Source organism: Halichoerus grypus, chromosome 5 (genome assembly GCF_964656455.1).
Source record: "Halichoerus grypus chromosome 5, mHalGry1.hap1.1, whole genome shotgun sequence".
NCBI lineage: Eukaryota > Metazoa > Chordata > Mammalia > Carnivora > Phocidae > Halichoerus > Halichoerus grypus.
Genome location: NC_135716.1, coordinates 134,312,743 through 134,335,592, shown reverse-complemented (window position 1 = coordinate 134,335,592; position 22,850 = coordinate 134,312,743). Strand labels below are relative to the sequence as shown.

General features: G+C 40.6%; 1 protein-coding gene and 1 long non-coding RNA gene across 11 annotated transcripts in view; one reads left to right on the top strand and one right to left on the bottom strand.

Moving 5' to 3' along the window:
* The window catches only part of PDE4B (phosphodiesterase 4B), a 524,480-nt gene that overhangs the window by 480,826 nt on the left and 20,804 nt on the right, over positions 1–22,850 (top strand). For 8 of the 10 annotated variants that reach the window (XM_036077702.2, XM_036077701.2, XM_078072990.1 and 5 more), the window contains one exon: positions 2,562–2,674. In XM_036077702.2, the coding sequence (XP_035933595.1) occupies positions 2,562–2,674 (113 nt within the window). Of the gene's footprint in view, positions 1–2,179; positions 2,296–2,530; positions 2,675–22,850 lie in introns of those variants that run through there. The other 2 variants (XM_036077710.2, XM_078072991.1) reach the window with 2 other exon arrangements.
* LOC118526441 (uncharacterized) lies at positions 3,022–22,251 on the bottom strand. The gene is made up of 3 exons (XR_004912619.2): positions 22,115–22,251; positions 5,476–5,538; positions 3,022–3,217 (listed from the first exon to the last, which is right to left on the bottom strand). It is a non-coding gene; the product is annotated as an uncharacterized LOC118526441 (long non-coding RNA).

Here is a 22,850-nt window from a genome sequence, read left to right as displayed (position 1 = left end):
CAGGCACTTTGGTCTCCATTCCTCTGCGAATTTACCGAGTATCCAGTAGGCACCCGATCTGGCTCTGGTGCTGGAGCCAGGAAGTTAGAGTGTGGAGGCCAGTCCTGAGCAGCACCGGTCCTTTCCTTTGGCTGTACCTAGAAGGAGCAGGAGTTCGATACCCATACACTCAGCCCACTGACATCTGTGCCTCCTGACTTAGTTACTGGGATAAGAAGGGTCTAAAATGGGACACAAAGCCTTGACTATAGATTAAGAATCTGAAAAGGAAAAATTCCTCATTAACTTCAACACTAACTTCAAAAACTTTCACTTAAGAAATATTGTAGCTGACCACAATAAGAAAGGGCAGTAGAGTAAGGGCCTGTCACATCCACTGGCCAGTCACGGGCATGTCACTATTATACCAATTCTAGGAGCTCTCCTGTGCTTGCTCTGGGTCATAGACCGTGAATGAGCTGTGCAGGTAACCCTTCATTGGTGGATCTTTGCAAAGTCCTCCTTCCTAGTGCTTCTGCTGCCGTAATTATTGTATTTCCGTTGTCAACCCTGAGTGGAAATTGGATCCCTTTTTCCCCTCTCCATGAAGGAGAAATGGGATAGATCATCTTACAGTCATTTTGCATATTGACCCATTCAAAAGGCTCAGAACATCCTAGGTGCCAAGAACCACAGGTTGTGATGCGGAAGACACCAAGGTAGTAAAGCCCAAGTAATCGGGAAGTGGTTGGACTTTTCCTTTGATATGAGGCTGGGAATGGGATGGGAGAGTTTTGGCACTTCAGGAAAAGCTTCCTGGGAAGAAGTGGAAGGTGTTTTGGACACACTAGAGAGTAAGTGACAAGATTCTGCATGTTGAAGCAGCCCAGCAAGACTGAGGAGGAAAGGAGAGAAGGTATGTGTAAGTCTGGCTTGAAACGAGTTTTACTAAAAACACCTCAATTCTTGTCTGCATATTTTTGAGGAGTGTGAAAAAAATGGAGGAAGTCACCTCCCGTGGTTTTGTGGCTTTTTAAATATGACATACAGGATATTGAATGTTAACCCCACATTATCCTGAGGTGTATGCATATTTGAGAGATTCTTTGAAATGTGCATCTGTGGACAAGGATCTCAGTCCCTTGGGGTCTCTCTTGTGCTAATTCTCTTTTCTGCTTCAAGTGTGAGTGTCACACACACAGAATGTCAAATAATAATAAAAGGGTATGTGGTCTCCCTCGGATTTCTGTATGAACATGGGAAAAATGCATTCTAAACTTGACAGGAATGTATGAAGTCTTCTCTATAATAGAATTCCATACAAGATTTTTAATTTTATTAGTGCCTATTGTGTGCTTGCATTCCAGAAAGCTTGATGGAATTAATGAATGTTGTTCCTCTCAAAATCAGGCATGGATCCAGGAGAGTCTGACTGACTTTTATCACTGTCTATAGCATCATTCATTCATCCAGCATTTATAAAGTTAATTCAGTGTTTATTAACACAGAGTTCTTAAGTCAATACTCTGGAGTATTAGTTTAGACTCACAAACGTTTGGGTACGGAATGACATGTTGTGACCATTCAGAAGAGCTTTATTATCCAGCAAAAAATATGATCTTAAAAACAATATTTTTTGAATGGACCACTAAGAAATACTTCCAGAAAGTCTTGAGTCCCACATCCACAAATCAAAGCCTCCGGGCTTTAATCAAAGTGAAAATCTGCAGTGTTCACATCTGGATCCACCTGAAAGTCCGGTTCAGAATTTCCCTGTGATCCTGGCAGTTGCAGAAGAGAAGTTTTAGCTTTGTTTAGTATAACAAGAGCTGCCTTCTCTGGCCAATAAACGTGTTCATGTAAAAACTCCAGTTTCTCTTAGACCCACATCTTATCAGGGAAACCTCATTTTGCCTTTACTTAAAGGAGGGATTCAGAAGAGGGGAGGAATAGCCTACACCTCTTGCTTGTGTGGGTCAGTGTTTGCTGAGTGAAAAGTTACTCCAACATGCACGCATTCCCCGGAATGAATGACTGCCTAGCCTTCCAACGTAACTGTCTGTCCCCCGCCCCTCCAAGTTTTCGACTGTGTGTTTCATTTAGAAGAAAAGCAAAATGAGAAAATGCTTTCCTCATTTCTCCTCCAGACTGCAAACACTCAGAAATGACATCACGCACCCTAAAGAGCCCCAGGATGACTAAGGCAAGAGAGCCTGAGAAAATTCAACTGCTTCTGCCTTTAGTTTTAGGACACATGTATGCAGATGAGCTTCTAAGAGATGGTTCCCCGCCTCCTTCCTCAGAGGAAGTTTCTTGGTAGATCGCGGACACCTCATCCCCGCGGGGGGGGGGGGGGGGGCGGGGGGGGCGGTGAAAACTTGGCACCAGCCGTCCCAGGCAGAGCACCGCGGTGATTTGTTCTCCTGGTGGAGAGAGCTGGAAGGAAGGAGTCGGCGCGCAAATAATGAAGGAGCACGGGGCCACCTTCAGTAGCTCCGGGATCAGCGGCGGCAGCGGGGACTCGGCTATGCACAGCCTGCAGCCGCTCCAGCCTAACTACATGCCTGTGTGTTTGTTTGCAGAAGAATCTTATCAAAAATTAGCAATGGAGACGCTGGAGGAATTGGACTGGTGCTTAGACCAGCTAGAGACCATCCAGACCTACCGCTCTGTCAGTGAGATGGCTTCGAACAAGGTAAGAGATGACCGGTTTATTCTTGAAAGCTCCCCCGCTCCCCTGGGCTCCCCTGGCCTCTGCCTGAGGCAGAGGTGCATCCGAGGACGCCGGCGGTCAGAATGAGTTTGCTGAGCTGCCTCTGAAGATTCTGTCCCCAAGTGCCACACTTGGCTTGTGTCGGGATGCTACAGCAAAAGTTAAAAATCCTCCGTGTGCTTTAATTCCCAGCAACCAAAGTTCTTTGTTAATTGATGTAGTTGGGAGTATGTTTAAGGTGAGAGGTGCTTATAAGGCTTATTTGTGTACAAATGAAAATCCTTTTTTTAAAAAAAACAATTATCAGTAAGATAACATCTGAATGAATTCATAGGGTAAAGTGGATAACATGTTGCATTGCAATCAGGTGTTAGACACCTTTTTTTTTTTTTGGACAAGAAATTAACGTGACCTCCATAGATCAGTGAAGAGAATGGTTTGCTCTGAAGTTTTATAAATTCTGAAATTCTTCTCAGAAGGACATTCTGGGATTTCCTAACATTCCTTTTGTGATGCTGGCATGACCTGAGATAAAAAAAAAAAAAAAAGAAACAATATTCTTTATCTCCAAAAAAGAAAGTTATTTTCTAAAAGTTTGCTGCTTTTCAAAGTAGAATTATTTGAAATTAAGTTCCACCCGTACTGCAAAGAAATAGTTTTGTTTATAATCCCCAGACAAAACTTAGTATGGAAGAGTTTTAATTATCTATCATTATATCATTTGTTTAATTAACGCCTGGGTTTAGAGTGCTAATTTATGTAGTGAGAGTTGTTGCTTTTTGTTTTTTTTGTTTCCCCCCCTTGGAGAATGTTAACTTTATAAATATATATGATGTGTGTGCATATATGTATATACTTACTGCTTCGTTTTTAATGGAAAACCTTAACATTGTACCCTTATAAGTACACACTTTAAGAATCCCCAATCATCCTAGCCTGAGGTATTGTCTTACTGTCTTATGGTTTTGGGGCCGGGAAAAGATTTTGCTCCACACCTGCCAACGTGCCCTTTCCAGCCCCAAGTTTCACTAGGGAATGTGTGTCCCTCCTCCCTCTTTCCTGGGGTTAAAAGTATCACCTTCTTATCAAGGCTTACTGGCTCTTGCTCAAAGGATCTGAGCAGAGGGAGCATTGTGTCCTTAGGAGGTTTTGAAGGGGGCTAGGGGTGGGGGGATAGACTCTTCTTATTCTTGTTTATTGCTTAACGAAAGGGCAAAAAATGAAATAAGTCTCTTTCTCAAATTTTAGTTTAGATTCAAGTTGGAAAAAAGAAGAAAAGTTTTGAGATTAACTGTTTACTGACTTTTTTTCTGAAGTTCTCAATTGAAATGGGATTTTCCAGGCTGTTGTAAATCTCAACCAACTGCTTCCCCATGAGGAGGGCTTAACTGCGTAACTTCTCCAAACCACACTGGATTCCAAGTAAAAAGATTTTCACACATGCTTTAGCCTACTTTGGAGCATTAACGGATCCTCTATTTACTGCATGTTGTGAGCATTGATACCCATAGGAGATGTAGATCCAATATTTAAGGGTAGTTTTTCAGCAGGTTTCACCATAAAAGACATGCTGAACTTTCTTCTTGAGTTGCTAAGATAAAGTAGCCAACTAACTCCAGGGGAGAAAAAGAATTCTCATTGAGAAACTGCAAATTGTCATTATTTTTCATTTTGAGTGTTGATGCCTTGTAGATTCTAACCAGGTTTGTGTCTGGAGTGCTGAAATTAAACATCGTCTGTTTTGCAAATTTATTTTAAAAACTTTTCATATTCAGTGTAATGGTCAATAAGGCTCTGAGACCAAGGACTATGTAGGTCCTAGTGAGAATTCCAATCACTTCAGGCTTCCGCTCCTCCTTTATGGTGTCCTGTGCAGGAAGCAATGAAAGTTGAATAGAGCTAACCCTAAAGAGAGGGCTAAACCTTAATGCTGACACAGTTAGCTTAAGTAGAAGGCATGCACCTATTTTCTACATCTACAGTGGAAAGGTTGTAGGGCAAAGCAATTATCCAGTGGATGAATAGTGCTCAACTGACAACTAAAGTCAGTTTCATTTGTAAAAGATCTCGTTCTCTTTTTACTTAGCAACCATGTTTCCCCCCAGAATCTTGATTATCTTGATAATTGTTTCATAAATAAAGCTTAATCCATGGCACATGTAACATAATATAATAATATTTTTGTGGCCACCAAAAAGAAATTGATCTATATCAGTTTTTTGGGGGGAACTTAATTATTTGTGGTAAAAATACAGTCCTGCATTTAATTTCAAATGTGGTTGAAATTATTTGAACATTCCATCCAAGTCACCATTTAAAAATATAATTGACGTGGGGTTTGGGCTAGGATTGCCTTTTGCCCTTAGCAAAGTGTTAACATTGAGGCTGTTGAGTCCCTAGAGGAATGTCCCTCTGCTTGTTTCAAGGACTTGTCAGTGGGCTCTAGGTAGTAAGGAAATTTAATAATTTGTCTTCTGCCTTTGTTTCCCACATCATCATCATCATCATCATCATCATCATCACTATGTAGTTGTATCTGCTCATCTTCTGTTTCCCCTCACTGAACAAAGGAGCCATGGCAAATCTCTGAGTTACAAACTTGGAAGTGAGTCTGAAGATGTTCCATATAGGAAGTATGTGAAAAGCATGGGCTTTGGAGTCAAAAGATCATGGTTCAAATCCTATCTCTATCATTTACTAGCTACTTGACCTCGGCTAACTTAACTAACTGTTCTAAGGCTTAATTTTCTCATCTGGAAAACAGGGATGAAAGTGGTACCTACCTTACTGGGTCACTGTGAAGATTAAATGAGATAATGCATCTGAAACGCTCCACAAGGCACCTGCTGGGTAGTAAAGATTCAATAAATGATGACTTCTTAATAACATCCACTACATCTCTGCAAACATTGTTTGCCCTTAGTTTTGATCAGCTGGGTGATTTACTGAGTTTTTACTTACTCAACAGTGGTGATGGGAAAGCCAATGCTTTGCGTGGGGGGTGTTTGGGACCTTGTGAATGGTAGAGAGTTGACTGTGCCCAGTGGAGGAAAAGCAAGAAGTCTTTCATATTTACCACATCTGGGTAAGGTTGTGTGTTTATTGTTTTTCCTCAACCCTTTTATATTTTGAAGAAAACTGTGACTCAAAGATTATAACTGGTTTTCCCAAGTATGTTTCAGAGCCTGAGAGATAAGGAACTGTTCTGTGACCTATAGAAACCTAGTCTCCTCCTGGGCCCCAGTTTCTTAATGCTGGCCACAGGCCAAATGGAATTCCAGGATCACAGAGAAAGATGCAGCCAGGTGGATTAATACTGTAGGTTATTTTTCCCTGAGAATTACAAGATGAAATAAATTCAGCAGTTTTACGAGGTAATGACATTGTTTTGCAAGATGAAAAGGATGTCGAGTGAACCTTCCGCCAGCAGCCCAAGTTCAGTTAGACGTGTTAGAACTGTTTTCTGTAATGACAGATTGCCTTCTTAGACTTGCTCATTAATTTTTGTTTCAACTTTCATCGCCTACTGAATTAGAAGAATTGTCTTACACCTCAGCGAAATGCATCAGAGCATGAGTTCCTCAGTGGCCAAACAGTTAGATGTTTTCAAAACAGGATGCTTTGGCTCTGCATTATAAAAAGAGGAACGGAAAGAGAAACAGTATAGCAAGGAAGAAAGCAAATAGCCTCAGCAGGATCCCCAGCCCAACAACGGCATAAACACTGACCTATCTTCCTGACCTTCACTGTGGCTCAGTTCCTGACCTCGTGTCACCAAAGCCAACCGACGTCATTGGAGGAGGAGAGGAGGAATGGCGCAGCTGCTGTGCGGGTGACTAGAATTTCCTGTCTCCTTCCTGACAGACTCAGTCAGAAAAGTACAGAGTTGCAACAACAGTGGCTGAGGAAGGACTGGCACAAAACAATCCCAGGGAGGCGTAGTGGTGACTGACAAGGACAGGGAGCTTTTACTGAGAAACAGAGTCTCTCGCCTAAACTTTTCAGGTGAAAGTGTCAAAGGCGTCATTTGTACCCAGCATGTTGAAGGTTTTTTCAAAAGATGAACATGCTGTGGTATTCAGCAAGGAGCTGTGTTCAAGCAACTTGTCACTGTCCCGACTTCCGCCACAAACACTCTCCATTCTCCTGTTCTTTCTTGACTAGCTTTGCCCTGGGGCTGTTTTATGTGTAGGACAAAGGTTTGAGGCCCTCTCCATGAAAATGGATGTTTCATTGTTGAAAAGAGCAGTCCTGCATAATATCAGTAGTCTCTTTAGAATGAAGCCTCAGGACCTAGCACTTCAGTCCATGTTTGCTAAGGAAACCTGTAAGATAAGAACGGGAGATAGAAGGTCCTTTTTCTTTGAAGGTATCATGAAGTCAACTACAGATACCATCACAGGGGAAGTGAGTCCTTCTGGCTACACAGGTTTATTTTTCCGGTTCTTCAGGTGTGTCTGTACCGGAGTATTGAAAGTAAAAGCAAATAATTGCCTGCGCTCTTGGGTGAGAAGGAATAAACTCATATAATTCTACCAGCCTGGAGCCACTTGGGACTCAAGCTGCATGATACTGGAATGTGATCATGATGGGCAGTTTGCCCTGCACTTGCGAGTCATTTTCTATCTAACTGAATAATAGATAAGTAAGGGAAATGTCGGGTCCAACAGAACCAAAAAAGAAATAGATCTTCTTGGTCAACAGATTCATCTCAGAGCTATGTCAGAAAGATGATAGGCAGGTGACCAATCATTGGAGGCGATTACTTCTACTTTTGCCCAAGGTTAAATGATAGGACTAGAGCATTCCCACCCTTAGGGCAAGAGGGGTCCTTTTCCTGGACTCTTTGCTTTAAGAGAGCCTTAGCCTGGGCTGTTCCTCCAGCTGCGCTCTGCTTCAGGAGGTGAGGAGCCGGGACGGGGGGTGGGAGGGCCCAGGGGCAGTGGTGGCGCCTGTTCCAGACCATACTGCATCCACTGGACCCCCTACATTCTCTGCCCAATGGTTCTGGACCCTGTTCCAGGGCCTGTGCAGGCCTCTTTCCTGGATGTGCTGCTGGGACTCACGCCCTTAGGCCCAAAGAGTAGCCAAGAGGCAGCAGTTGGGCTTGGAAGAAGTGTGTGGGAGGAGCTTGGACAGGCAGGTGGGAGCAGAGGGTATACAAAGGCCTGCGCATGAGTTCCTTGGGGAAGAAATGGGACAGGATGCGGTCCTGGAGCTAGGTCCCCCTGCACTGCCATAACCAAGGAACTCAAGAATTCGTACTTCACGCTGGCCTTCCGAGCTGCTAGGAAGGGATGTCTGTTGAGGTAGGAGTGTTGGAGCTAGCTTGATTTATATCTTTATTCAGACATATGTATGTGGCCCCTCAAGTGTTAAAGGTGAGCTGGATTCGAGGGAAGAATGGAAGGAAAATCAGTTCTGACAGCCAGGTGGGGCGCTTGAATATTTTCGATCCAACTCTTCTCTCTTCACTCTCAGATTTATATACAACTGGAGGCAGCAGGGGCGCCTGGGTGGCTCAGGTCGTTAGGCATTTGCCTTCGGCTCAAGTCACGATCCCGGGGTCCTGGGATCGAGCCCCGCATCGGGCTCCCTGCTCGGCGGGAAGTCTGCCTCTCCCTCTCCCACTCCCCCTGCTTGTGTTCCCTCTCTCGCTGTGTCTCTCTGTCAAAGAAAAAAATATATATATTTAAAAAAAAAAAAGAACTGGAGGGAGCAAAGGGCAAAGAGCCTAGGTAGACTAAGCCATGAGTTTGAAGTCTAGCTCTGCCTCCATTTAGGAATATGATCTTAAACAGTTAATTCATTTGGAATTTTTGCCTTTCTTTATCTACAAAACAAAAGAATTGGAGAAGACTGTTTCCATGGTCTCCTGCAGCTCTTGCATTTATTGTTGGGACAGGAAGCATCGACAGCCAAACTACTTTTACAGGTGTTACTATCTGCGAAGATATGGTACTAAGCCCCTTACCTACATTCTGTCATGAATACTCTCAGCAACCCTTGGAAATACATACTATTATTATCTCCATTCTGTAGTAAAGTGAGGTTTGAAGAGTTGTATTACATTGCCTAAGGTAAAGAAGAGAGCAGGGTTCACACCCAGGGCCATCTGACTCATCATCAATGATCCCGATGGCACAGATAAATATAGAAACAGAGAGGTATTTAATAACTTTTACAAGGGAATTTTGTCATCTCTGGGAAGTCTTATTCTTCTGACTCTGGCCATCATTGCTTGTTTAGGGTGGTTCAGAATCCTAATCTGCAGTTACCATATTCGGGGCCTCCAGACCAGCCATTAATAACCTTAAACTCAGTCTTCCCAACTGGGAAGCAGTGTCTGTTAACAGATAAGAGGGAGGAGAATAACCATAGTTATAGAAGATGGTTGTAAAGCACTCATCAAAATGTAAATAACAGTATTAAACTAATCTGCTGCCGTTTATGGGCCTGTTTGCTAAATTCAGGATCTATTTGTGCTCCCAAATTCTCTAACGTGGCCTAAGAGAAGACAGTGAAGTTTTGTTTAAAAGACAACCAACCCCCAAATCCCCTTTTTACCCCCCTCCCCAACATAAAAAGAAAACAGAGAGAGGCTGTTCTTTTTTTGAAAATTATCATCCAAAAAATTGGGGCAATTTCATCATATATTATGTCCTTTCTAATACATGCCCCAAGACCATGAAACAGAGGAGGAATGCTTCAATAGCAATAATTAATACAGGGAAATTTCCTAGCAGTAAGATATAGACTGTCTACATTAGACTTTGTCTTCCAACAAAGAAGAAAGAGAAGATTAAGCTGTTTGTTTAGCTGGCATTATTTCAATTACTCTTTCTGTGACAAAATAAGTTGTATTATTGAGAGCGTAACTGAGTGTTCTAAGTTCTACTCTTTGAAAACTTTAGTGCTTTGTAAGAAGTTTGATTTTTAATCTACTTTTCTTAATTTAAATATTTTTCATTGATATTTACAGAACCATTTCCTTCATTGAGTTCTAATCCATTCACCCTAGTCTTTCTACTACTTCACTTGAAAGGCCCCAAGTGACCAAATCTCTAAAAATAAAATAGGAGTGAGGTCAGGGCACATTACCTTTGATTGTTGCACCCCTGGCTAGCTGGTAAGACAAGATTATATTATCAAAATCTGATAAATAAGTCATTTTAAGGGGACCCTTTCTCTCCATATAAAAAAAAATCCGACAACTATGTTTGGAGTATCAAATATAAATCCAGAACACTAGTTGTAAAAAATAGAATAACAGTATTTTAATGGAATAGACGTCTGTTTCACATTTTTTTATACTTCTTTCTTATCTTTTATTTTTCTTTTCAAATGTGTCCTAATCTAAAAGGCTTCCAAAATTGGTGCCATTGCTATCTATGGAAGAAAAACCAAGGGTGGAGCTTAGTCTTGTGCTGTTCTTCCCAAAATTTGCCTTCTGAGCAAAAGTGTGCTCAGCAAGTGGAGATACATCAGCTTTCTGAAAGCCAGGACTTACCAAACCAAAGCTACTAGGGCAGACTTGTGCCACAGTCAGTAGATTTCACACTCTGGAAGGCACTATGCCAACAGTGGATGTGCGTCCTAGCACATCCCTCCACTTGAGCATTTTTCAGGGACCTGCCAGCCCTCTGTGTCTTGCCCATTTGTACGTGATGTTTCCCTCAACTGGTGCCAAACTGTTTAGTCTCCTGGATATTTTACTGTAACTTCCTTTGTTTGATTTACTTTAAAGTAGCCAAGTGTTTCCACAAAGAAAGGACAGTTAAGTTATTTAGAAATGAAGAAGACAGTAAAACTTCTGTTTCTTTTGTTTCTGTTTTGGGAAGTGCCTGATAATCTTCTTCTCTTTAAGAAGTACCTGATAGTCTTTTTCTTTTTATGGAGCAGCATTTAAAGGCTATAAATCATGCATTTCTGCTCATCAGTCCTGTGTTTCTGTCTGCTAATTACTTGTAGTTTAAAAATGTACCACTTTTGAAACCTAAAATCTTCAGAAATTGAAGTTTAGTGAATTTATTAAAAATAAATTTCATCTTCACGGCTTAATTTCACTTCTTTATATTTTTTAGCTGCTCAAAATATGGTGATCTTGAAAATGTTCATTAAAAACTTTAAATGGCCAAGTTCCTTTCACTCTTTGTTCACAGCATAGTGCATAATGTTATAACCTTCAGCTATTGTAAAAAGGAAATTTGAGTACAGATACTGGTCATAAGAGTGATTAAACCGTTTAAAAAAATGTAGATTTAGGCCAAGAGTTTTTGTCATTTGCCATCTGAAAGGTAAATTTTAATTACTTGTTTTTGAATGGAAAACAGTAAAAAGAGAAGTTGTCATTAAATAAAAATACCTTTCCAACTCAACCATATAGGCTGTGCGCTAAAGCTGATCAGACAGGGTGAAGTGAAGTGGTAATTTGGTGACTATGTAATGTCTTTGGTCAGTACGGATGGTGAAAGTTGATAAATCAAGCCAGAAGAAAGATCGAAATATATTCTTTCCAGTTATGGTGTCACATGGCTGTATTAAACAAAATCCTAGAACTTTAAACCCAGTAGGAAACCGTAGATATCATAGATTTGAAGACCTTGTTTTATAGATGAGGATGATAAAAATTGAGGATTAAATATCTAATGTACTCCAAAGATCTTTGTAAAATATAAAACACAATCTAAATGAAATATAATTTCATTATGACATGACTTTTTCAGAGTCACAAGGTTAATTAGTGGAAGATTAAGGTAGTAAGATACGGGTCTGATTACAAATCCCATTTGCTGTTCATCTTCAGCAAAAGTCTGATTACACTTAAGAAAGACATGGCACGGTCCCTCTATTAGTTGCATTGATTTTTAACCTTCTCATTGTCCTTCTCATTACCTTTCTTGGGTAAAAGCTATACATGTCTTAATCACTTCAAGTAAAGAGAACTAATTTAGTATTCCTGAAAATTGTGTGTTCAAAATCCAGAAGGATATAGTTGGAATGAGTTACTTTAAATGCTTTTGGCATTGCCGGTTTTTTTTTTTTTTTTTCACTTTTTGCTGTTTTAACTTCTGAATCAAAATATATGTATATATCATCAAAATATATGTATACTATCAGGAAAGAAAATCTCGTTTTACAAAGGCAGCCAGGATTAACATTTTTATCCTCACATAATCGAAATGATACTCAAGTTTTAGTAGCTCCAGTTGATCAAAGGGTAGACTTCCAACTTCCTCTCTTCCCTTGGTGTCAGAAGATCTATTGAAAACCTGGCTTAAGAATAGAAGTAAGAGTTTTATGATAACTTGAGAATGAAGAAATACAGACCTTTACCCCCTTTCTTGGCATTCCATTGCCTTAAATACTTCCCTTTGGCTCAAATACATCATTGGGCCTATACTATGAACCTACTCCTGGTATGCCACACTTCTTGGCTTTTTTTTTTTGAAACCTTCACTTAGGTACTCTGACTTTGATCATATTTTCATAAATCATCCTCTTACCTAGCTTACTGGTTAATATCATAACTAATATTTTAGTTCTCTGAGGTTTTATTTATGTCTACTCCAGATTGCAAGCTCTTGAGGCCTGTAATCGTGTCTCGAATGTTTCAAGAACCCATGTATGCTCAGAGTGGTAAGACTAAAAAGTATCAAAGAGTCATAGGTCTGTTTCAGTCTAATGGTCAGGAGAAAAGCGAAAAACAAATGAAGGCTTTTGTCAGTTGGTGGTAGTTGATTTGGGGTTTGTCTTATTCTAAAAAGCTCTCTGAAATTCTTCTTGATTTGGTCATTTAAGAAATGTGTTGACATGAGGACTTTTGATGGATACTAGGACAGGTAATGACTTTGCTACTAGGCACAACATGATATTAAAGATGGAAATATTTTTTAGTAATTTCAAAAAATTTAAATTTAAATTCATGGCACATGCTGAGACTATCCAGTGGTAATATGAATTTGGGGTATACTCTTGCATGCCCACTTGATTGTGAGAAGCTAGGGACTCTGATAGATCACTAATGAATGGTCTCCAACTCCTGCCGTAGATGTCCCACTCATAGCCCAGACAGATCAGTTTAGCCAGCCAGATGCTACCCATCTACCCAGCTGAGAGGGCACAGTGCCCTCCCTGCCTCAGCCCCTTATCCATTTGATTGCTATCGCTGGTTCCATTCTGTAACTGAGTCGGAATGATTTAAATATATCTGCATTTACTTGGCCAAGTCCAGTACATCATTTATGTTTGTGACAGGGTGAGCTGTCACTGAATTTTTCCCTCCTGTATTTTAACACACTCAGGATCTAGTTGCACAAAATTTATTTGCATCTTTCTTACCCATTGCATGGAAGGTTACCTGATAATATCTCATCAGGATTTACCAGTATGATTTTTAAAATATTTTTAAATCAGTATAATTTAATTTCAAAGGATTTATCTAATTTTGATTACAATAATTAAAAATATTCTTTTGTTAATACTCTCCTTCTATATGTTCATGGTATTAAGATAAATTCATTGTCTAATGCTGCATTGTAGATGGGGCATAGAATAATTTTCAAACTAAGAAAGACCATACATTGTTTTTCAAGAAACACCTTTCAGAGCCCTTAGTAAATCCTAAGTAGGAGCCTTGCCAAAAATAAATATAAACATGAACCCCTGGACAGGAATGGGTTCTTTTTCTTTAAAGCAAGAGAATATATTGGGTTAAAATGAGTAAAATATGAGCCCTTTTTCATAAAGGTAATAAAAGAGGAGGCGATATTAATGAGGAAGAACTCAGGAAAGATTTTTCTGTTTTGATCACTGCTTTTCAAATCTAGCCCTGCGATACACGACTGCATTTCCCAGAGAACTCTGATTCTGCCTGAGGGAACATTAGTTATGGAGCGATGTGGGGATTTTTAAGGCCCCTTTCTTCACTTTAAAGCTTATTTGCTCTCAAAGTTCCCTATGGTCCTGGGATAGAGCATTAAATAAAGGGCCACTTTCTCTAAGTGTATAGCTGTTTGTTATTTTTGTGTTGCCCAGATCCAAGGTAGCAAGGTAAGGAAACAGACCTGAAGAGGGCTTTCCTGCTTACCCGGAGCTCTCTCTATGTGATCTCATTCTGATGCTCATCAGGAGGAAAGTATTACTATATCCCCTTTTCAGTGTGAAACAGGATGCAAGAGACATTACTGATTTGTCCAAGCCCTTCAGCTACTCACTGCTGATGCCCTAGAATCAAACCTTGTTCTTTTTGCTCCAAAGTCAAATGATATAAAAATAAAAATTAAAGGGAAATCCACAGGCCAATTTGTTATATTCTTATATGACTTGGTAACAAAACATGTAATTATATAGAATTTGAAAGCTAGAGCTCAATCCAGGTCCCTTCTTATTTTTCAGGCCTCAGTTTAGATGTTACTGCTTTGGAGAGAACTTCTCTAATTATCCTAACCCAGTACCTTGTGGGTTTTACAGTTGGCTCTCACAAATTTATGATTTTGATTTTCTGTTGTGGAACTTAGTTTTTACTCATCTCCTCTCTTAGACTGTAAGGTTATTGGGGACATGAATTTTGTCTACCTTGTTCGCTATAGTGGTCCCAGCATTTAGAATACCTCTAGACACATGGTAGACATTCAAATAAATATCCCTTGCATGAGACTTAGAAATGTAATCTAATTTGTCCACAACCAATGATGTTGTTAGTGGCAAATCCATTAGAACCCAGGAATCCTGTTTCCTATTGCACTACACCGTGCTCCGTGCGGGTGCTTGCCATGCCCAGTTCATTTTTCTAATTGTTCAGTTGAATGAAAAACTCCCATCTGGTTTGCAGTGACTCTTCAAACTACCCTCAGAAGCTGCAAAAGCTTGCTCCTGAGCCTTCTCCCAAATTCAGAGTCGGACAATAGAGAACAAAGCCATCAGGGTCAAACGCTCTTCTTATGAACAGAAACGTGAAGCACATCGTTGTTGTTTGGTTCAGCATTGGGGAATTTGGTTTACCTTTTTCTTGGAAAGTCTGCATCCTGTGGCCAAGGATCTAAGCCCTTCAGAGACTGGCGATGTACACTCAGCTGGGAACATGTTTATGAGCACATGTTGTGTCTGAAACCCAGCCACTCAAAATATCTGTTTTGTCTGGAGTGTAGCCGTTTAGTCATTCTGTCATTGTCTGGTTATATTTTTTGTTCCTGACATTGCTGATACTCCTCTCACTGCTCTCCTAGCCACATATTCAATTAATTCACATGTGTTACTGGACGGACCTCAACCGTGGCAACCTGAGCAAAATGAATATTTGGTGCAGTTATCCTTGTGTCAGGCAACTTGTGGCCATTCGTGGCTTTTGTTCATACACGAAGAGTTCCAAAATCTCTTAATTTGAGGAAATTGGCTAAGTCATGGAATCATGAATGGATAGAGTTAGCAGCAGTGAGACATCTCAGAATACGCTTTTTTTTTTTTTTTTAATGATATAGTTTTAACACCAGGCTGTTTCGAGTTATGGTTTCATTTGACGGGTTTCATCTATCTTTCTGGCAATTCTGGTTTACACTCCTTAGACTGGTGAATAATCTAAATGTCAACCAGAGAGCCAGAACTTCTATGAGTAACTTATGTGTCATGTAATCAAAATGACATAGCACTGCATCACATCAGCAGTAGCATATTGTGGGAATTCTGTAGTTAATTATACCAGCTACTTTCTTTTTTTTTTTTTAAAGATTTTATTTATTTATTTGACAGAGAGAGACACAGCGAGAGAGGGAACACAAGCAGGGGGAGTGGGAGAGGGAGAAGCAGGCTTCCCGCTGAGCAGGGAGCCCGATGCGGGGCTCGATCCCAGGACCCTGGGATCACGACCTGAGCCGAAGGCAGACGCTTAACGACTGAGCCACCCAGGCGCCCCTATACCAGCTACTTTCAACAAGAAGAAGAGTTTAGATGCCAGAGAGCCAGCTGAAAGCTCCACCCAAATGCAAACCCATGTGAAGACCGGACCATAAGCTCAGATTCTTTTAAAAATCAGAGACAAAACCGGGCGCCTCGGTGGCTCAGTCAGTTGAGCATCTGACCCTTGATTTCGGCTCAGGTCATGATCTCAGAGTCATGAGATCGAGCCCTGAGATGGCTCCACACTGGGAGTGGAAACTGCTTGAGATTCCCTTTCTCCCTCTGCCCTACTTCCCCACTCTCTTAAATTAAATTAAATTCAGAGACAAAACTGAGAAATAAAACATCAGCTTCAAGTATAAATCTTGTGGGATAAAGGACAAGTACTCCAGACACTTTGCCAATCCCTTTACATATATTATTTCTAACTTTCCCATTTTAAAGTTGGAAAAACTTAGTCTCTGAGAGGTTCAGTGACTTGCCAAGTTTCTCAGACGAGTATTATATTTCCAGACTCAGCTGGATGCTGACCTGATCTGATGGCATGCTAGTATGATGTTGAGTTTGCTGTTAGAGTCCTCTCTATGCTGTTAGATCTCCCTGGGAAGGCCAACTATAACCAGAACCCCCTCTATGTCATGTATGACCTACACCTCCATCTCTGAAACTACTTTTATAAGCCTTCCATGAACCAACAAACTATATGTCCTGGGGTGCATTGTTGTGCAGAGCACTCATCCATCTATTTTAAATTGTGGGAGCTAATAATAAGAAAATGAAATGCACAATATAATTTTTTATAGAATAAAATTAGATAAGACCACTGTTTTCATCCTTTATAGTTTAAAAATATGTTCTAGCCTCCACCATGTGGCAGATTCTTCTCAATTCTAGTGTAGGGAGTACCAAAATGCCAAAACAGATAACGTATATGTTTTCAGGGAATAAAATGATATGTCTCTGTAGCCTGTGGGTTTCCTTTATTTATTAGATGGTCCCTAGAGTTGATCTTATAAATTTCCAGCCCTGGGAAACTGTTAATCCAGAAGTAGTGATTTCCACAGCAGGCTTTGAAGCATCACATTGTCTCTTATCTCAAAGGGTATGTGAACATAGTTAGCAATAATCAATATAATTAATATTAAGCACAATACATATCACGTGATGTATTTAAAGGGGTAGAGTAGTAATCTCAAAAACAAGCTGTGGTAGATTTTTGTGGCTGCAAAAATATCGAGAATTCTAATAAGGTAATATTTATTTTAAACAACCGAGATGTTATAGAATAAAATTGGAAATCAGTTCTTAAGGAGAATCATGACCAATGCTTTTGGGGTTATGAAAAGAAAGCACATGTTTGGGGGGTGATTTTTCTGTTCTGTGTCAATGGCTTTCAAGTCAGATATGAAGGTCTTGAGGCATAGGTCTTGTTTTTAGCTAGTCAGTAGAGGACACTAGACTGGATGGGCTATGGGTCTGATCCATGGTTAAGATTTCTAATTTAAAAAATATAATAATTTGTAGAACTTCTGGCCATGAAATGGTCCAACAGAAACCTTAGTCATCTGCTTTGGAATCACCTAACACCCCATGGCCTTAGAACCGGCTTTAGAAGCTTGAGGTTAAATATTAGCCATTATGCACAGAAAAAAATGATAGATTGCTTAAATGCAAAAACAAAAGGGTAACTAAATAGTGTACCTTGATTCCTTGCCTTTTCTCAGTTGCTGCAATGATTTATGTTATCTGCTGAAGAAAGGCCTTTGCTATCTTTCTCAGGCCAGCACCCCAGATTTGCCAACGTACCTCTTTTTTTTTTTTGCAGTCTATTTCTATTAACAGCCAGATTAAAAGAAAAGACTCAAATACATAAAATGAAATTGTGAAGCTCCAGTAACAGATGCAGTGTTGCTGGGTTTCTCAGCAGAAGGGAAGACCTCTGTCAAAAAGAACAAGTGTGAACATTTTCAATTATCTAAAAATATACAATACCTCTAAACCTGACACAATATGAGTATATGATTTTGAAATCCAATCTCTTTATGGGATATTTGGGACATGAAATTTCTAGAACATACTTATACTAAAAAATGTTGTTTATCTAAAATTTTAATACGTCTTTGAATATAAATATGGTATCTATTTAATTGTGTCACTGCAGCAACTTTTGGAATTAAGGGAATGTTAAGTCATGAGAAGTTTCTCAAAACATTCTTAAGGGAATTAGTTTGGGTGTAGGAGAGGTCAATTTTTTAGTGTCCCAATAATGTGTGCCATATCTCTTCTTGAAAAGTTTCAGAAATTCTAAGAAAAATGGACAGCAGCAAAGAGCATAGATAGGTAGGAAGAAACACCTAATAATTTTGAGGGCTGTTCAAGACCTACAGTCAAGTTGCAGAGTGTTGTATTTAAATTCTTTTGGTTTTTTGTTTTGTTTTGTTTTGTTTTCTTGTTTTTCAATTCTGTGTATGAAAGCACTAATGGTCTGTCCCTCTTCGACTTTTAAAATGTCACCGGAGCAGATAACTTGTCCTTTAAGCAGCAAGTGGAGTTTATTCAATTTTAGCTTCATCATAAATTCCAATGTTTTGTTGCAGAATATGCCAGAGAAGTTCTTGCTTGTTTTTCAATCTATATTTGTTGTGGATGACTACATCACTGGGCAGTTGAGAAGAGAATCACTCAATTCTGGTGTGTTTAGATGAATTTTGTTCTGATGTATCACATGGGCAGTTAGAATGACCTAACTTTATTCCCTGGGGTAGCAACGATGTGCTCCAGATACTCACACAGCAGAGCCTGTTTTCTGGGATGGTGCATCATGGAACTAGGGTGTCTAGTGTAGTAGATGTTAATGGACAACGAATGGCATGTTCTCCCATCCTGATTCCTGTTACCAACTCACTCAATTCAATTTCATTTCCCTCTCAGATATGATAAGCAGGTCATTAACGCAACTGTGACATCAAGTTTCAAAGAGATGATAGACAGGGAAAGATCAAAAGGAGACAAGAGATGGGACCCTCACTGTCAGATGATCTGAAATGTGAAGAATTGTGGAAATCGTGAGTTTGATAAAGGGTTCTAGAGAAAGTACAGTATATTCTTGTTTTTTTGTTTACATCAGATATTGCAAAGGAAAGTGTAGGCGCTTAGCAATTAGAGTTCTCCACTTCTTTGGGTCTTCTTTCCATGTGAAAATAAGGGTATGAAAGAAGCAATGTTTTGGAATCAGAAAGAACCTTCACAATTAACCATTTTATAACTAAAGAAACTGTGCCCATCGCTAAAACAACCTGAGCCCCCAAAAGTCAATTTATCTTACCCAAGATCACGCACGGAGCTCGTGCCAGAACTGAGACAGAGACGAGCCCTCCTGACGTGCATGTTGCCCTGAGCTGTGCACCTTCCCTGAGCCGTTGTAACTCCCTCTACCTCCGCTAGCATTCTGAGGAAGAATTTTCAGCCCCTTTGCTTTCCTGAGGCCCAGGAATTCTGATTAAGTTGTGACTAACAAAGTGTAAAATATGAGTCAAAATGCAGTCCCTAATAAAGTCATTGTGACTTTAATGACTTGGGCAGTTGTTTCATACTGCGAAAACAGGAAGGTCCCACACAATAAGGCGCCTGTCTCACAGATGGGCTCCTGCGTAGACGGCCACCCACAAGGGTAACTGCTGAAGCTGTCTTCCTCTCTTTGGCTCCTTTTTTTTTTTCTTTCTTTCTTTCTTTTCTTTTTTTTTAAAATCCACACAGTTTTCACCTACTGACTTCAGCGTGAGGTTATCAATGAGAGGAAAGTGCCTGTTTATCTAGTTTTTGATGGGCTGAAGATATAGTGGGTCGCTAAAGATTCACTCCTCGGTGATATCCAGGTCACCCCCTCACAAGCCCAGATGAGTCTTAAAAGTAGCTGTTCTATGGGCTTGATACTAGCCCCTCGTATGACTACTCTTCTGAATTGTTTTATTCTTAGAAATATAAAACCACCAGGTTTTAGAACTGGGAGCAATCTCTGAGATCCTCCTCCACGCCTCCCGTGCGGTTAGTGTAGCTAAGACCTCTTTACCAAGAGAGCTCCTAAGTTGCTTGTGGATCTTTGCACAAAGCTCAAACCAGTCCTCTCATGAGAAAGCTAGAAGAATGAGGAAGTGTTCCATCGTCTCACAAAAAAACTGGCTCAGAAGAAAATAATCTCTGCATGTAGCACTGAAGGTAAAGAAAAATTGAAGCCATAAAACACAATGTTCATATCAAGTGTAATTGAATTTCAGATTTGCTACTATATATTTTAAATGACTTCCCACTATTAAAGATAGCCTATCCAAAACTTCCACGTGTGATTTTACAGAGAAGATATATTCGAGGCAAGCAAGATTAAAGCATTTATAGAGAATGATATCCTTGTCCATTTTCAAAAAAGAACTGCAGTTTCTAGCCGTGTTCACAAATCTGGTGGCGGGCATCAGCTTAAGGAAGCATTGAAGGAATTTGTGTTACTAAGGGGCCATTCACAAATTTTGCTCGTCTGTACTTAAAAGGGGCTTGGGCCATTGCCTCTGGGGACATTATTTCTAGGTAGGCTCTCACAGGGTTTTCTTGTGAAGGCAGATTCTTAACAGAAAATTAGGATCTGTGTACGTTAGGTAGTAAAGACACATTGATCTTTGAAATAGTGTGCTCCTGTTTGTGCATTTCTCTACTGCATTTGACAAAATAAATAATGTCCATTCCCTTTCAATCCCGTAACTGCTTGGGACATGGTTTCACTTAGGAGCTGTTTTACCTTCGTATCTAGACTGAACACCCAACCTTGCAAGAGATGGCAAGAGTCTTAGAATATCAAACTCTGGACACAGTATAAATGCTTCTTTTCCATTGCTGGTGACTTATTCTTACAGACTGAAGCATTTCCCATTCGGGGTGCTTTTCTCAGTAGTATTGAGAGTGTTTTGTTTTCTGGGAAATATCAGTTGCTGGTAAGTATTGTGTCCAGTCTATAGGAGACGGCCAGGGAACTTGTCATAGAATCATGACAGGGGCAGGTTGGAAGGCTGAGAGCCGAAAACCATGCATCATTTTCATTTAAATATGAGAGGTGAGGTGACTTCAAAGGGCTGTTGGTGAGAGCTGACTGTGACAGTCAGGATTTGTCCACTACATTGTGGTTATCTCTGGCTCTACAGAAACAATTCTCCTATGGGGGTCTGACCCCGAAAACCCAACTAAGCCAAATAGTCCAACTGTCTCCTCAGCCTTAACCTCAAACACAGTTCCTATCTCTTCCACCTCTTGGTGTGTTTCATCACATAGGCCAGCACTAATCATACTGATTGTCCTCTACCTTTGCTAGAATGGAAAAGAAAAGATGCTCCCGTCTGCTGCCCAGCATAAGTGGGCCCTTCATAAATGCTTTTGGATGAGAGCAGTGATGGCCTCGGTCAGTGTGGTTGGGCCTTCCCTTATGGAGGAGGAAAACCAGTGGTTGTTGCTAAGCAGCGTTTTAGGATTGGGTCAGTTTCTGACCCTGAGTGACCTCCATATGCATACTTCATCATGATATGTGCTTTATGGTTACCTTAGGATGACTTGGCTTTTTGGTGGCATTGCTATGCCCGTAGCGACAGACTCATAGGAGAGCAATTTAGGCATGAGCAGGAGGGAGGTGGTATTCATCTGTCACTATTTATATAGCTTACTCCTTCTGTAATCAATGCAGGAAAGGTGAGGAGTTTGGCTTCTTCTCAGCCTTGTAGCTGAGAGCCACTTCCCCTGCTCCCATGTTGGGACTGAATGACAGTGTATCCCAACAGGATTTTTGTGGCCATGGGAGGTCTTAGAACGAAAGGAATGAGAAAAGTCTTTCCCTTCCTAGCCTTTTATTATTGAATTTCTACCTGCTTCTATATTCTGAGCACAGGAGCCAATATGACTAATAAAGAACTGGCCCCACTCTGTCCAGACTATTAAAACTGTTGTGGTCAACTAACATGCCCTAATATATCTGACTATTCCTACTAGGATGAAAGCTGATTAACAGGGTGTTTTTTTGGTTTTGTTTTGTTTTTGTTGGTTTTCTTGGTGTTTTTTGTTTTTCTTTTACTGCTCTATCTTTAATGCTTTGCCTGGCATAGTTTAGATGTTCAAAAAATACTTATCAAATACCTGATAAAATGGTTTTATTTGAACTAGTGCAAACCTGATCGACTCCAAAATCTTCCTAAATATTTTACCGACCAAAGGAACCAAAATGAGGATGGAGCGTTTGAATATTACATTTGGCTAAGTCTTATGCAGAGACATAATTAAAGAAATCATCGGTCTCTGCTTTTTTTCCAAGATATTTTTGCAGTGCTCCAAGTACAGTTTCCCTCTTTGCCAAAATTTAGCTGATCAATCAGAGCATACACACCTGTCTTTTCCGGCTTCTAAGTCTTTAGCGTAAGTGCCTGACTTTTGAGAAGTAAAAATGAGAGGCCCCTATGACCAAGCAGGTTTGTCTTGAAAAATAAATAATTTGGAACTTACGCGGTTCACCTGGAGTTCAAAACTGCATAGAGGTTCCATCAGTAAAACACACTAGCCGAGACAATTGATCCGGACATCCCCGGTTACTATTACTGACATAATGTATCATGGGAAAACACACAGACGCAAGCAGGGTTCCCCCAGAACCTCTCCGAGGACAATGCGTCGTGCAGTGAGCCAGCAGGCAACAATGCTAAGCTGCGTTGCCTTCAGCTGGAAAGGCTGGTCTCCCGGGCTCAGGCAGTGGCACGACGGGGGCTTGGATGGTTGAAGTGAAGCCATTGTTGGTGCAGGATGCTCATTTGAAAGGAGAAAGCCTCACAGGAAAGGGAGCCAATTGCGTGTGGGGGCTGTTGCCATGGTGCTTTGCTCTGGCTTTAACATGCTGTACTTGAACTTCTGAGAGTCCAAGGGTGGGGTAATGGAGAGAAGGGAGAAGGAGGGGAGTGGGATGGGCCTGGGAAGCTCTGCGGTGGGACTCTCCTCTTCGCCTTTCCTCTTGCCTGTGCCCTCTGAGGCTGACAAGGAAAAGGGGGCGGGGGGGGGGCAGGAGGGAGGGAGAGAGAGATTGAGTCTACAGGAAGGGAATGACTTTCTCAACATGCCCTGGATTGCTAAAATGAAATAAAATTTAGTTTAACTCCTAAATATTACTAACATGAATTAGATGTTTAACACTCAAATACCAAAGCAGCGTAGTCCTTCATAACCCAAATAATTCACCCTTCATGCAGCA